The 12,617-nt window shown below is 57.8% G+C and overlaps 1 protein-coding gene across 5 annotated transcripts in view; it reads right to left on the bottom strand.

Moving 5' to 3' along the window:
* FRMD1 (FERM domain containing 1) overlaps positions 1-12,617 on the bottom strand; it is a 47,238-nt gene that overhangs the window by 22,213 nt on the left and 12,408 nt on the right. For all 5 annotated transcript variants that reach the window (XM_033234202.1, XM_033234204.1, XM_033234206.1 and 2 more), the window contains exon 2: positions 1,657-1,799. In XM_033234202.1, the coding sequence (XP_033090093.1) occupies positions 1,657-1,799 (143 nt within the window). The remainder of the gene's footprint in view (positions 1-1,656; positions 1,800-12,617) is intronic.

Here is a 12,617-nt window from a genome sequence, read left to right as displayed (position 1 = left end):
TCCCATAATCTCCCCATGCTGTGGAAGTCACCTGGTGGGAGGTTACTGAATCATGGGGGCGGTTTCCCCCATCCAGTTCTCATGATAGTAAGTGAGTTCTCATGGGATCTGATGGTTTTATAAGGCGCTTTCCGCTTCGCTGGGCACTCATTCTCTCTCCTGCCACCCTGTGAAGAGGTGCCTTCTGCCATGACTGTAAGTTTCCTGAGGCCTCCCCAGCCATGTGGAAGTGTGAGTCAATTAAACCTCTTTCCTTTATAAATTACCAAGTCTTGGGTATGTCTTTATTAGTAGCATGAGAACAGACGAATACGATTATTGTCTGTTTAACGTGGTGAAGGGCAGGTCCCACAATGGCAGTAACACAGATCTTCAGTGATGGTCTTCTCAGCCCATCCCTTTCTAATAACTGGGCTTGACACATATTTGGTTGAATACAGGGTTCCTGTCTAACTGCAGACACAGGTTTGCACACACTCCGATAGAGGGTTCCCTGTCTAACTACAGATACACACGAGTACACACCCCGTTAGAGGGTTCCTGTCCAACTGTAGACATGGATGCGTGCACACCCCAATAGAGGATTCCTCTCCTACTGCAGACACAGATGCACACATACCCCAATAGAGGGTTCCTGTCCAACTGCGGACACAGAAGTGCTCACACCCTGATAGGAAGTGGGCGCAGTGATTGCCAACTTGCCGGGCCCAGCAGGGGCCACAGGAGTTGCAGAGGCACTTCAGGGGGCTCAGTCAACAACAGACGAGCATGATTCACCCAGGTGGTTCACTGTGTTCTGGCTGCACGATCCCTCAGTTAAAATCTTACTGTGAAGTTCAGTGCAAGAAACATAAAAGTTCCAGCTCTTATGGGGCAGGGGGCCAAAGCCACAGCATCTTCCCTGCAACAGGTCCTCTTATGACCCCTCCCCCAAGCCTGAGGCATCGCTGGGGACCCCAGGAAACTACGGGACACCCCCCATTAGCTCAACTCCAGCTTCCCATTGCCAGGTGGGGACACAGAGTCTTGGGGGAGATTTTGCCACAAACATAGATATGGGCATTTACTTAAACACAGAACTCTATCTCCAGGCAGACAGGAGATTCCCAGGGGACTTGAACCAAGATATTACTAGCAAGTCATACTTCATTCCAAGTAGCACTTATAAATTAGCTATACAGAAAGTCATTGTTCTTTAACAAACCACTCTAATTTTAATTGCACATTTTCATTATCCACATAAATCATTAAAATGAAAGTACTCTCTCAACTCCTGTCCCCACAAACTCAACTAAAACAGGTAGACAAAATGGGGGAAAAGGAAAGAGAGAAGCAGAGAGACAGTGACGTCTGAACACAAGACAGGAGCTACCCCTTGGAAACCGGCTTCCTGGCGCTCTTCCCTCAGCGCTCCCAGGAAAGATGTGCTGAACCATAAACTTATTTCTCACAGCAACGTCTATCAGTGATGTTTCCTTCACAGGCCCAGTAAAAGGGCTGACCGTCCGACACCTCACAGGCACCTGGCGTAAGCAGAGCGAGGCGGTCCAGGGATTTCTCAGTACACAGGCTGTGTCCTGAGGTTCTGCTCACCCCATACCCCTGCTCACCCCCACGGCCCTGCTCACCCCCATGGCCACCCAGGGCCCTACTCACCCCCACGGCCAGCCGTAGCTGCTCCTGGCTGGGCAGCAGCACGAGGACATCCCTGTGTTCTGAGGCCATCGCGTCCATTCCCAGGGTCGGCTCCTGCCGGTTGCATGCAGGCCTCTCAGGACTGGGCTCCATCCATCGCGCCCCTGAAGGAGGGAACGTGTCAGGGTTTGTCTGGGCGGGGTCTATGCCCCACCCTCTTGGGGGCACTGCCATGCTGACATGACTGGGCCCTCCCCGGCCATGGGTCACGGGTGGATGCTCAGCACCTCCCAGATCACAGCTGTGCCTTCCAGGACCGCCCTTGCTGAGTTGCTCACTGGGAAGGGAACTGAGAGGAAAGCCCGGGCTGGGAATCCAGCGTGGCCAAGCCAGGGCAAGGGTCAGAGCTGCAAATAGCTGGGTGTGTGGAGGGCGCCTGGAATGCAAATAAACAACCTCAGGGCACCGGCCACGCAGCGCTCCCATGCAGGGCAGCTCAGCACCCAGCCTCGCGGTGTGGACCTCATGAGACCCAGGTTGGGGGAGACAGGACCCAACTCCCCTACCCGATAACCCCTAGCTCCTCAGAGTGCCTGCTCCTTCTTCTATAACGTGGAGGGGGTCATGCAAACCCCATGGGCACAGATGCCAGAGCCGGGGCTACTGGGGATGATGGAGCAGCAGCAGGGGAGGAGGAGCAGGGCGGGAGGAAGGCAGCCTGGGCGGGCAGCCTGCCCCACATACCTCCTGTGGCATCTGCTCCTGAGCTTAGGAAGCAACACAGCGGCCATTCCTGGACAGGTTCTGCCAGGAGGGACCCTGCTCCCTTTAGGGGCTGGAAACTGAGGACACTTCATTCCTTGCCTAGGGCCAGCAAATCCCTTCCTGCCTGTAGCGGCTGGAAGGCCAGGAAGGGGGTCCTGGTTCGGGTGGACAGCAGACGGGGGCATCAGCATGAGGGGTGGGGGCACTCCCGCAGGGCCTGGAGCCCTGGCTGCTGTTCAGCAGAGATGAGCAATGCCTTCGAGCTCTTTGGCACAGTGTTAGGGAGGGGAAGGGTCCCCAGGAATCTGCCTGGCCCTGGGAGCACCCAGACCTTTGGGCACTGCAGGTCAGGAGATGCAGTTCCCACGGGCCTGGGCTGCAGAATTCTGTCCTCAGCCATGCGCTCTTCGGTTTCCTGTCATGGAGTCTGGGATGCTCTGGGACCTTCCTCTAGTAAGAGGTCTGGACCTCCAGAGGGGCAGTTGTTCATCTCAGGAAATTCGAACTCCAGCTGCCTTAAGGCCTGGCCCAGTGGGTTTAGAAGATTTAGGAGGCTCAGGTCTCACCTTCCCCAGCCCCTGGAGTGACGCTGGCTCCCTCCCTCCCTCCGCTCAGATCCGGGCCCTTCCCAGACCCTCGAGGCCACACACTCACACCCAAGACAGCAGCGGTGGTCTCTTTTCTCTCCACAGCAAACATAGAGCTGTTGACTATGAAAGATGTGGGGACCCCTTTAGCCGAGAGCATAGAAATTTTTTAAAATGGTAAAAAAAACAGCCCCAGAGAGCAGAGGCTGGATTCTCGCGGCCCTGGCACTGGCTCTGGTACCTGGGCAGCTCGTCCCCATGCTGGGCGCCCTCAGCCTCTGCTTGGAGTCACAGTGCCGGCGTATCAGGAAGGGCGGCGGCAGCTGCACCTCTCAGGGATGCCTGGGCGCAGGACAGTGGCAGAGGGCAGGCGGGGGCTGGGGGTCGGGGGGAAGCAGAACACCGCCGCCACACACAGCACAGAGGGGACAACAGGCACCAGGACCTCGGTGGGGAGAGCCAGGGACATGGTGGAGTGGGGAGTTGTGCTGATCGCACTCATGATCAAAGCGATGGTGCCCCACATGTGTGCAGGTGCTGGTGTGTGTGGGCGCTGGCATGTTACAGGTGACCTGGAGCCAACGGGCTCCAAACATCACTAGTGAGAAGAAAAGGAAAAGCAACGGAAACCTCCACATTCGTATTGATAAACACAATAAACGGATTCTTGTCAAAGCAGGACGTCCCTGGCCTCAGCTCCTTCCTTCCCACCCGGGGTCTCAGGGCCCACAGTTGAGGCTCAGTGCTCCAGTGAAGGCCACCGTCCATCTGAATGCCAGGGAGATCTGGGCTTGGGAAGCCCCGTCGTATTCCTGGGAGAGTGCGGCTTTTTCCTGAAAACATGCTGAAGATCCAAGGCAAGGGTGGTCGCTGTGAGCACCTCCCGCCAGGGCACCGAGGGGACACCGCGGGAACCTCTGTACTCAGCTCATCAGGAAGACAACTTTGCACCCGGAGAAAGAAGAGGCGTGACCAGGCCCCAACACAGACCCCACCTCTGAATGTCTTGTCTTCTCGACTGGCGTGTTCGCGACAGAAGAGGCTGTCTTGCCACGTTCGTGATGTCAGGGCCAGGCAGTGGACAGGCAAGGCCATGAGGAAGACAGGCCACCACCTGCGTCTCTTCAGGGCTGAGCCCTGGAGTCCTCCTCGGCCCAACTCTCCCTTCTACTCTACAGCTGGTTTCCATCCTCTATCATGAGATGGGCCTGCTGAGAACATTCTAGAACTCAAGCTTTGGAGACCTAAGTCCACAAAGCACAGGTTTTAGAAAACAATGTGGGAATGCTGTTCCATGGTGAAAAGGAAGGCAGAACTGACACAGGGATGGGTCTAAAAAATCCCGCTGCGAGGGAGACGCTGGACGCAAAAGTCCTGGCTCCATTCTGAGACGTCCAGCAAAGGCAGCACCTTCGGGGCCAGGGAGCTGGTGGCAGGGACTGCAGAGGGGCGAGGTTTCCTCTGGGGGCAGTTGGATGGCAGTGATGGCTGCACAGTTTCTAAATGCTCTGAAGTTTATTAAATGGTTCGCTTAAGAGGAATATATTTTACAGCATGCACACACTGTCTCAATAAAGCTATTTAAAAACACCACAAGTTATAAAACAGTCACACAAAAAGCCTTCAAGATACGGCAGTAAGTGCACTCGTGCGCCATAGCTCAACCCATTCCACCATGTGGGCTGAGTGTGAGACACGTGGGTGCTGAGTGAGGGCGTGCCTGTGTAGATGTGAGTGGGTACATGCCTGCGCACATATGTTCACATGCAGCCTTCATGTCCGGGAATGCTAGGGCTGCCCACCCCTCCTCCACATCCTCCTCTGCACAATCAGCCACACGGACTAATCCTTTTCTGCACGTCACAGAACGAGGCGAGGCCCTTTACCGACTCGGCTGTGATGGCCGCAACACCCAGTCTGTGGATGAGGAGTCTGGCTGGGCTCAGAGGCCAAGCTGCTCAGTGAGTGGCCAGCCGGGGTCTCACTCCATGCTCAGCCTCCACCCCCACCATACGGCCTATACTCTGCTCTCTCCCTTCAGCCACCCGACACTGCCTGGTTGAAATCCAAAAAGAAACCCAGTGTCTGCTGGAAGGAGCCCAGGGCTGCCCTCTGGGTCCCCGGGAGGTCCCTGCTGCCCGTCAGCACCGTGAGGGCTTCTCGCCGCGCTCAGTAACACACTTGGTCTCCTCGCACGTTTTCCCGGAAAAGAATGTTGGCCAGATGCAGCACATTTTGCTCCTTGGTAAGTAGGGAAACTGAGGCACACAGCAGCTAAGTGACTTGTTCAGGGCCCCAGGCTCCAAGATTCCTGAGACCCGCCGCAAATCTCCTCCCTGAATCTACTGACCCCCTCTTCAGAAATCATCTCAGAAGAGAGAGCTCATTCTTATGAACGAACCATGCAAGCCCATCTTCTCGGATGACTGAGGCTGGTATTTGGGAGATGCACCACCTGACTTTTGCTGCAGTGCCCAAGTGGATGGTGCAGGGCCTGGGTTGGGGTGCGCAGCGGGGTGCAGGGCCTGGGGCGAGGTGGGCAGGGTGCTCCCCACTGCAGTTCTTCCCCAGGCACTGCAGGGTCCAGGTAGGGTGGCTGGCGAGTGTCCCAGGCAGCCACGGGAGCCAAGGAATCCAAGCCTGGCCCAGGGCAGATGCTCTGGGCAGCCCCTTACCTGTGGCGAGTTTACGTGTGGAGCGCAGGAGGTGCTTGCCAGAAAGGAAGGAAAAGTGCAGCTGGAGACAGCCCTGCGGACACCGCAGGGCCGTATTTATTCACCACCTGCTCAGACCTCATAAGGTCCATGAACACCCTCAGTGCAGTAAACGGTGGGAGGGTGCAGGACCCAAGCCCATCACCTGTCTCAGTGGTGCCAGCTTCTTGGTCTTCTGAACTGACCTTTGGCTGTTGAGAAAGGTCAGTGACGCACTGCAGGGCGTCTCTGCTGTCTCAGACGGGATGGGCGCTGGAAAGGCCATGACCTGCCTTACGTGTATCTGAGCAGTGTGGAAGGTAACGCATTCCTGCAGGGGAGGCAGCGGTGCCGGCGGGAACCGCCCAGATTGAACTTCAAAAAGTGATTCAGAGAAAGGAGCTGCTGTGAACCAAGTGCCATGAAATCAGAACGATCTCCATCAACTTGAATGAGAGGTTAAATCAATGAATTAAGCCCAACGGGAAAGATGACCAAGAAGCCCGCCTGTTAGGACACTCCATGGGAGGAGGGTATGAAGGGCAGCTGTGCATTCCCCATCGGGTGGCCGGGCACAGAGCAGACTCAAAAGGTCCCTCTGTCCCTCGGGAAACAGGGTGGCCTGTCCCAGGGAATGGGGCCAGCAGGGCTGGGGCCCCAGCCTTCAGGTGTGGACAGCCTCCTTGGCAAACACACACCGATCTGGGGTCTGGAAGGTGCAACGTTCATCGCGTCCCTGGCCAGGGAAGACAGCAGAGCGGGAGGGCAGAAGATGGCTTATCGATGGCTTCTTTCCTTCTCTTTTTGGTGAGATGGGGAGGCAGGCGATCTCTCCCTTTCCAGCCTTTAACATAAGTCAATTTACTTGTTACGAAGTCTCACTGTATTTAAGGCTTCCTAAATGACGGTCCCACACCTGGTCCCTCTTCTGAAGCCCCACTGCAGGCCGGGGACAGAGGGTGCCCCAAGTTCTGCGAGTTCTAACCGAGGAAAAATGGCCTGCAGCTTCTAGTAACCCCCACGGCCCCCCAGGTCCAAGTTGTGGGGTGTCTTCTTGGGAGAAGACTAGAGACGGCAGGTGGGGTGAAGGAGAACCCCGTTTTCAGGGGGCTGCCTCTTCCCATTGGAAACAGCTCCCCCCTGGGAGCTCATCAGCTTCTAGGGATTAGATGGAAGCGTGAAGCATCAGGAGGTCATGAAACCCATGCTTTGGTTAGAAAGGAAAACGGATTAGGAGCCACCGGGGCCACTGCAGATGGGAAAGGTAAGTTATTTCTCAGTGCTGTGCATATTGGGTTATGATGTACAGTGTATGTGTGTGTCTCGAGTTAAACGCATTAACTGCTGAATTAAAAAAGCCATAGAAAGCCAACAATTACAGAATGCCTCTGACACGCTGCTCTTGCCATCTCTTAGAGGAGAACAAATCCCACAAAGAAGGGGGCTGGACTGCAGGGGTTTGGGGTGCCCCTGGACGGAGAAGAAAACCTCAGAGGCGTGGTCCCGTAGGGGAGGTGCCTTGAGCTTGTTCCCAAGACTGTCTCTTCCCATGGGCCCTCCCCTGTGCTGCTCCCAAACAAACGCAGGTGTGCAGGACCCGGCTCCCTTCGTGAGAACGCCCGCAGCCCCGCTGGCGCACACTCACTTGCCCTTTGGAATGACAGCAGTGCGGAATTTCACAGGGAAAAAGCCCTCTTGTTCCTTCTGTGTCATCCTCCCAAGACCAAGACCGAATCTGAGATCAGGACACAGCAGGCGTCCCATGGCCAAGAGATCTCACCTCCCACCTCATTCCTCCCTGTCACAGGGACAGAGCAGGGCCTGCCCCACATGGGGGTGGTGACTAAACGGCCAGAGCTGGCAGCAGAAAAGGTTGAAGGGCTGCAGCAGCAGAGCGGGCTGTTGGGGGAGGGTGGGACCCGCTCCAGGCCCCGTGGACACGGGTGTCCGTCCCTCCCGTGCTCCTGGTCTGTGCCAAGTGGGCACATTCCCACAAAGGACTGGCAGGTCCCTCTACCAACACTGAGCTCCACAGTCCCTCGTTTCCGGTTATAAGGAATATTTGGGGCAGTTGGGTGGCTCTGAGTAGAGACCCTGAACCAGGCAGTCATTAACGGCAGACCAGGATTCAGGGGTGACCTGGATCCTAGAGAACTAGAAAGGCCCCAACCTGAGGGCCTGTGGGGAGCTGGGCCTTTCTCACCTGACACACAGTGTAGAAGCTGCAGGAACTGACTCCACCAGGCCAAGGGGGCCGCACAGGCCCTCACCTTCTAGAAAGCAGCAGCAGCCTGGCTCAGGGTGGCCAACACTCCAGCCTCACATGGCCACACTGAGGCCGCCTGGAGGGAGGGAGACCTTGTGGCAGGGACATTGGAGGAGCCCTCTCAAAGGCTTGGGACAGCCGTTGGGGGGCCTCTGGGCATTTCAGTCCCTGGGAATGGGCCCCTCTTGCCATTTCTATGAATGGCCACCCACAGCCACAGCCGGCCATGGCTCCCCAGGATGGGCCACTGGGCTCCAAGGGGTGTGCAGAGGAGGTCAGTCACTTTCAATGAAGCCACAACCTCCATGAGAACAAAGGGACCAAGGAGGCCCAGACGGAAGGGCGTGGCCACCAGCATGGCCACCGTGAGAACTGCAGGGGGATCCGCAACCACCTCCCAGGTGTCCCTGCTCCAAAGCCTTCCGTGGCTCCCTATCGTCCAGCCACAGCATCCAAAGCCGTCCATGGCTCCCTATCGCCCAGCCACAGCATCCAAAGCTGTCCATGGCCCCCTATCGCCCAGCCACAGCATCCAAAGCCGTCCATGGTCCCCTATCGCCCAGCCACACATCCAAAGCCTTCCGTGGCTCCCTGTCGCCCAGACACAGTATCCAAAGCCTTCCACGGCTCCCTATCACCCAGCCGCAGCATCCAAAGCCTTCCATGGCTCCCTGTCGCCCAGCCGCAGCATCCAAAGCCCGTGTGGTCCCCCGGCACGCCGCAGAGCCGTAGGATGAGGGCAGACCTTCTGGAATGTTGTGCTGGGTGCTAATGGTGAATCACTTCAAAATTCAAAGTTTGGCTAAAAAGTACAGAGTAGAACATAGAATTCACACACATTAAACAGAAAGGCCCCGCACCTCCCTGTCACGAGGGCTTCATGGGATGCTGCCTGCCTCCCGGCTCTCAAGCCGCCCCATCCCCAGCAGGGACACCAGCCACGTCCCCAGCATGGACACCACCAATGTCCCAGCATGGACACCCCTGTCCCCAGCACAGCCACTGCCTACGTTCCAGCATGGACACCCACATCTTCATTGTGGACATCCACACCCCCAGCATGGATGCCGCCATGTTCCCAGTGTGGACATGGACCACTGGCCATGCCTGATCATGCATCCCTTGGGCCCTCCTCTGTCGCTCCCTCAGCATCCCCACACTGCTGTCCTTGTGGAACAAGCTGAGTTTCTCCCTTTCTCCCCACAATGGATGGCACGAAGATCCATGGAAACTGTGGGGGCTGGGGGGAAGCCCATGTGACCCATTCTGCCCTGGCCTGTGCCCTTGGGCACCTGTTAGCCAGGACCTTTGCTCTTTGCCCAGAGTGAGCCACACTCCTCCTCCTCCTCGAGGCCTGAAGAAGTGACCCAGCTGCCTCGGAGAGCAGTCCCCGATTCTGTGGCCACCTCCAGCCACTCACCTCTCCCTGCTCACGTTCCCTTGGGCCTGGTTTTCAACAACTGATTTCGGTCTTATTTCACTTTTTTTTTTTTTTTTAATGTGGTATCTTGCTCTGTTGTCCAGGCTGGAGTTTAGTGGTGCGGGCTTGGCTCACTGTAACCTCTGCCTCCCGGCTCAAGCCATTCTCCCACCCCAGACCCCCGAGCAGCTGGGACCACGGGCGCGAGCCACCACACCCAGCTAATGTTTTGTATTTTTTAGTAGACACAGGGTTTCTCCATGTTGCCCAGACTGGTCTCCATCTCCTGACCTCAAGTGATCTGCCTGCCTCGCCTCCCAAAATCCTGGGATTACAGGTGTGAGCCACTGTGCTCGACCTTATTTCACCTTTTTTATATGAGAAAGTTTGCAGACCGTGCAAATGCTTCCTCCTACAGAGTGGGGTACATATTGGTGAGCAGAGCTCCCACTCCGATAACAATGTCAGTCAACCCAGGTGCACAAAGAGGTTCAAGGGCCCTGTCAGCCGCACATCCTGAGACGGCTCTGCGGGGAGATCGCAGGTTGCTGTCCAGGTGAGGGTGCGGTGGCCTCTTCCCACCACTCAGAGCTCTGAGCTGCGTGGGCTGGCACGTGCAATGCATGGGCTGGGCATGTGAGATGCACGGGCTGGCGTGTGGAGTATGTGAGATGCGTGGACATCCCACTCTCAGGCTACTCGCTGGGGAGATCAGGCTCCTGGGTCACATCACTTAAAGAGGGGCTGAGCAGGACACGCCCCTTAAAGAGGGGCTGAAGCAGGACCTATTCCTAGGTCCATCCCCTTCTGCTTCTGTTCACAGGGTCCCCAAGGACGCTGACCTCGCCACCTCTCCAGGCACGGAGACCCTCCCAGACCCTCACGCTTCCACCCCCGCATGGTTCTTCCAATCCTGGCCTCAGATCACAGATTGAGAACCTCGGGACTGGGGAGGGGCAGCATGAGCCAGCTCAGACACAGGGTGTCAGTGAGGGCAGGGTTCTGTGTGTGGTCCCACCTGGGCCCCTCAGCCCCGGGACCCTGCCCCAAACAGGCTTTCTCCCTCTGGTTCCGAGTCTCCCCCGCAGCCCCTCACCCCACCACAAGCCGGGGGTTAGGGCGCTCTTCATTCCCATCTTAGAGATAAGAAAGCTGGGGCTGAGAGAAGCTGGCGGGGGATGTCAGGGCCCACACTGCCTCTGGGATGCTCCAGCTGGGGTCTCAGGGTGGGGACCATGTGAGCCTGAAGCCTGCAGTCATCACCCTCCTGCTGTCACCTGTCCCTGCCAGGAGGCGGAGGCCTCTGCGGACTCGGGTTCAGTGCCTGCTCCCCAGAGTGACTGGCTTTTTATTCTTGGAAAGAAACTATGGGCGGGGAAGTGGCTGGGAGGGAAGGCGAGCTCGAAGGCCTCTCAGCTGCTACTGCTGCCTCAGCTCTGGACTTTTCCCTCCACCCAGAGGGCAGATGCTTGGAATTCTCCTGCTGCCTCCCCCATCTGGTCTTCCTGGGCATAAACACTTGCCTGTGGGACCTCAGCTGCTGCTGCTGTTAACTCAGCACTTCAAAGCGCTCTAACCTCCCGGAAGGAAGACGGGAGCTGTGAGCCCATCAGGACCAGAGGGCCAGAGGTTCAGGCGGGCTCAGCTGCGACCAGGCAGGTGGGAGGGCTGTGTAGACAGGACCCCCCGGCTACCCTGTCACACCTGTCCCCTGCACACAGCACCAGCTAGCACAAGCCTTCCACTGGGGTCAAGGCAAACGTTAATTCGCATAAACATGGGCGCTACTAACCAGGTGTCCAGGTGACCCACGGCCCTGCCTGTCCACCTCCCCACCCAGGTGTCCAGGTGACCCACGGCCCTGCCTGTCCACCTCCCCACCCAGGTGTCCAGGTGACCCACGGCCCTGCCTGTCCACCTCCCCACCCAGGTGTCCAGGTGACCCACGGCCCTGCCTGTCCACCTCCCCACCCAGGTGTCCAGGTGACCCACGGCCCTGCCTGTCCACCTCCCCACCCAGGTGTCCAGGTGACCCACGGCCCTGCCTGTCCACCTTCCCACCCAGGTGTCCAGGTGACCCACGACCCTGCCTGTCCACCTCCCCACCCAGGTGTCCGTGTGACCCACGGGCCTACTGTCCACCTCCCCACTCCTTGGGCCTGCTCTCGGGACACTGACCACACGTGTGCTGCTGAGAGCCCAAGTCCTCCCTGCCAGTTTGGCTCCTGGGGAACGGGAGCTGTGGCTTAGGGGAAGGGGACAATTTGGAAAGTAAAACAACTTCATTCCAGGGCTGGCCCACATCAGGGCCATATGCAGAGGCAGCCGCCTCCCTGGGGGGCTGCACTGGGTGGTGAGGGTGGGCCCTGACACCAGGCACAGGTTCAAACACGGATCAGCCTCTGGCAGTGGGTCCCCGGGGGTCCCTGGATTTCTGTGTGCCTTCGCTCCCTCAACAGTACAGGGAGATCCTTCTGCTGCCGGTGGGTGAAGCGTTCAGGGTGCGTCACAGCCCCTGGGACACGGTCACTGTCAGCCTCACTGTTGTTTTTAGAGAATGTTTTTTGGGAAGCAGCACCAGCTCCTCCTCAAAGGCCCACGTACCTGTAGGGGACTCTTAGGAGGCTGTGGCTGCTTCCTCCTCCTTTCAGGGACCAGCCTCAAGACAGCAGCTGGGCTCTGGTCAGCTGTCCTCTCCCTTGGGGAGCAGACCTCCGGGACACAGGTGGAGGAGGACGAGGCAGGAGAGGCCGCCTCCGGACAGCTGTGTTTATCACTCACACTGTTTACCGTCACTGCGCACAGATGATCAGCAGCAGACGGACTATCAGCAGCTTCCTTGCTGCTTCTGAATTCTCGACGAGGGTGCAGCCCTTCTAGAGCACTGGGGCAGGCCCCGTCTGTCCTCAGATCCCCGGGATGTTCCTGAGGGCCGCCCAGCGGGGAGCGGAAAGTCGAAGGCAGATGGGCACAACAACTATGTTTCAGACAGAAACGCCGCTCAGGTTTCACTAGAAAATGGAACTCCACTCCTAAAATAAGTGGGAAGCCGGGGCAGGTGAGGGAAGGCGCGTGAGCCCTGCAGTGAGAACAGACGCTCCCACGGAGGGGCATGAATCCCACTGGCGCTGGCGGTGCCCGTCATCCACTTATTGAAGGGAGGTGCTGCCCTCCTCGCTGGCAGGAAAAGCAGCTACTCAGCAATCGCAGCCCATCCTCCACCTGCTCAGGCTGCAGGACGCGGGACTCAG

The sequence above is a fragment of the Trachypithecus francoisi genome, unplaced genomic scaffold (genome assembly GCF_009764315.1).
Source record: "Trachypithecus francoisi isolate TF-2019V2 unplaced genomic scaffold, Tfra_2.0 Lachesis_group15, whole genome shotgun sequence".
In the NCBI taxonomy this organism is placed as follows: Eukaryota; Metazoa; Chordata; class Mammalia; order Primates; family Cercopithecidae; genus Trachypithecus; species Trachypithecus francoisi.
This window is presented reverse-complemented; position numbering and strand designations above follow the sequence as displayed.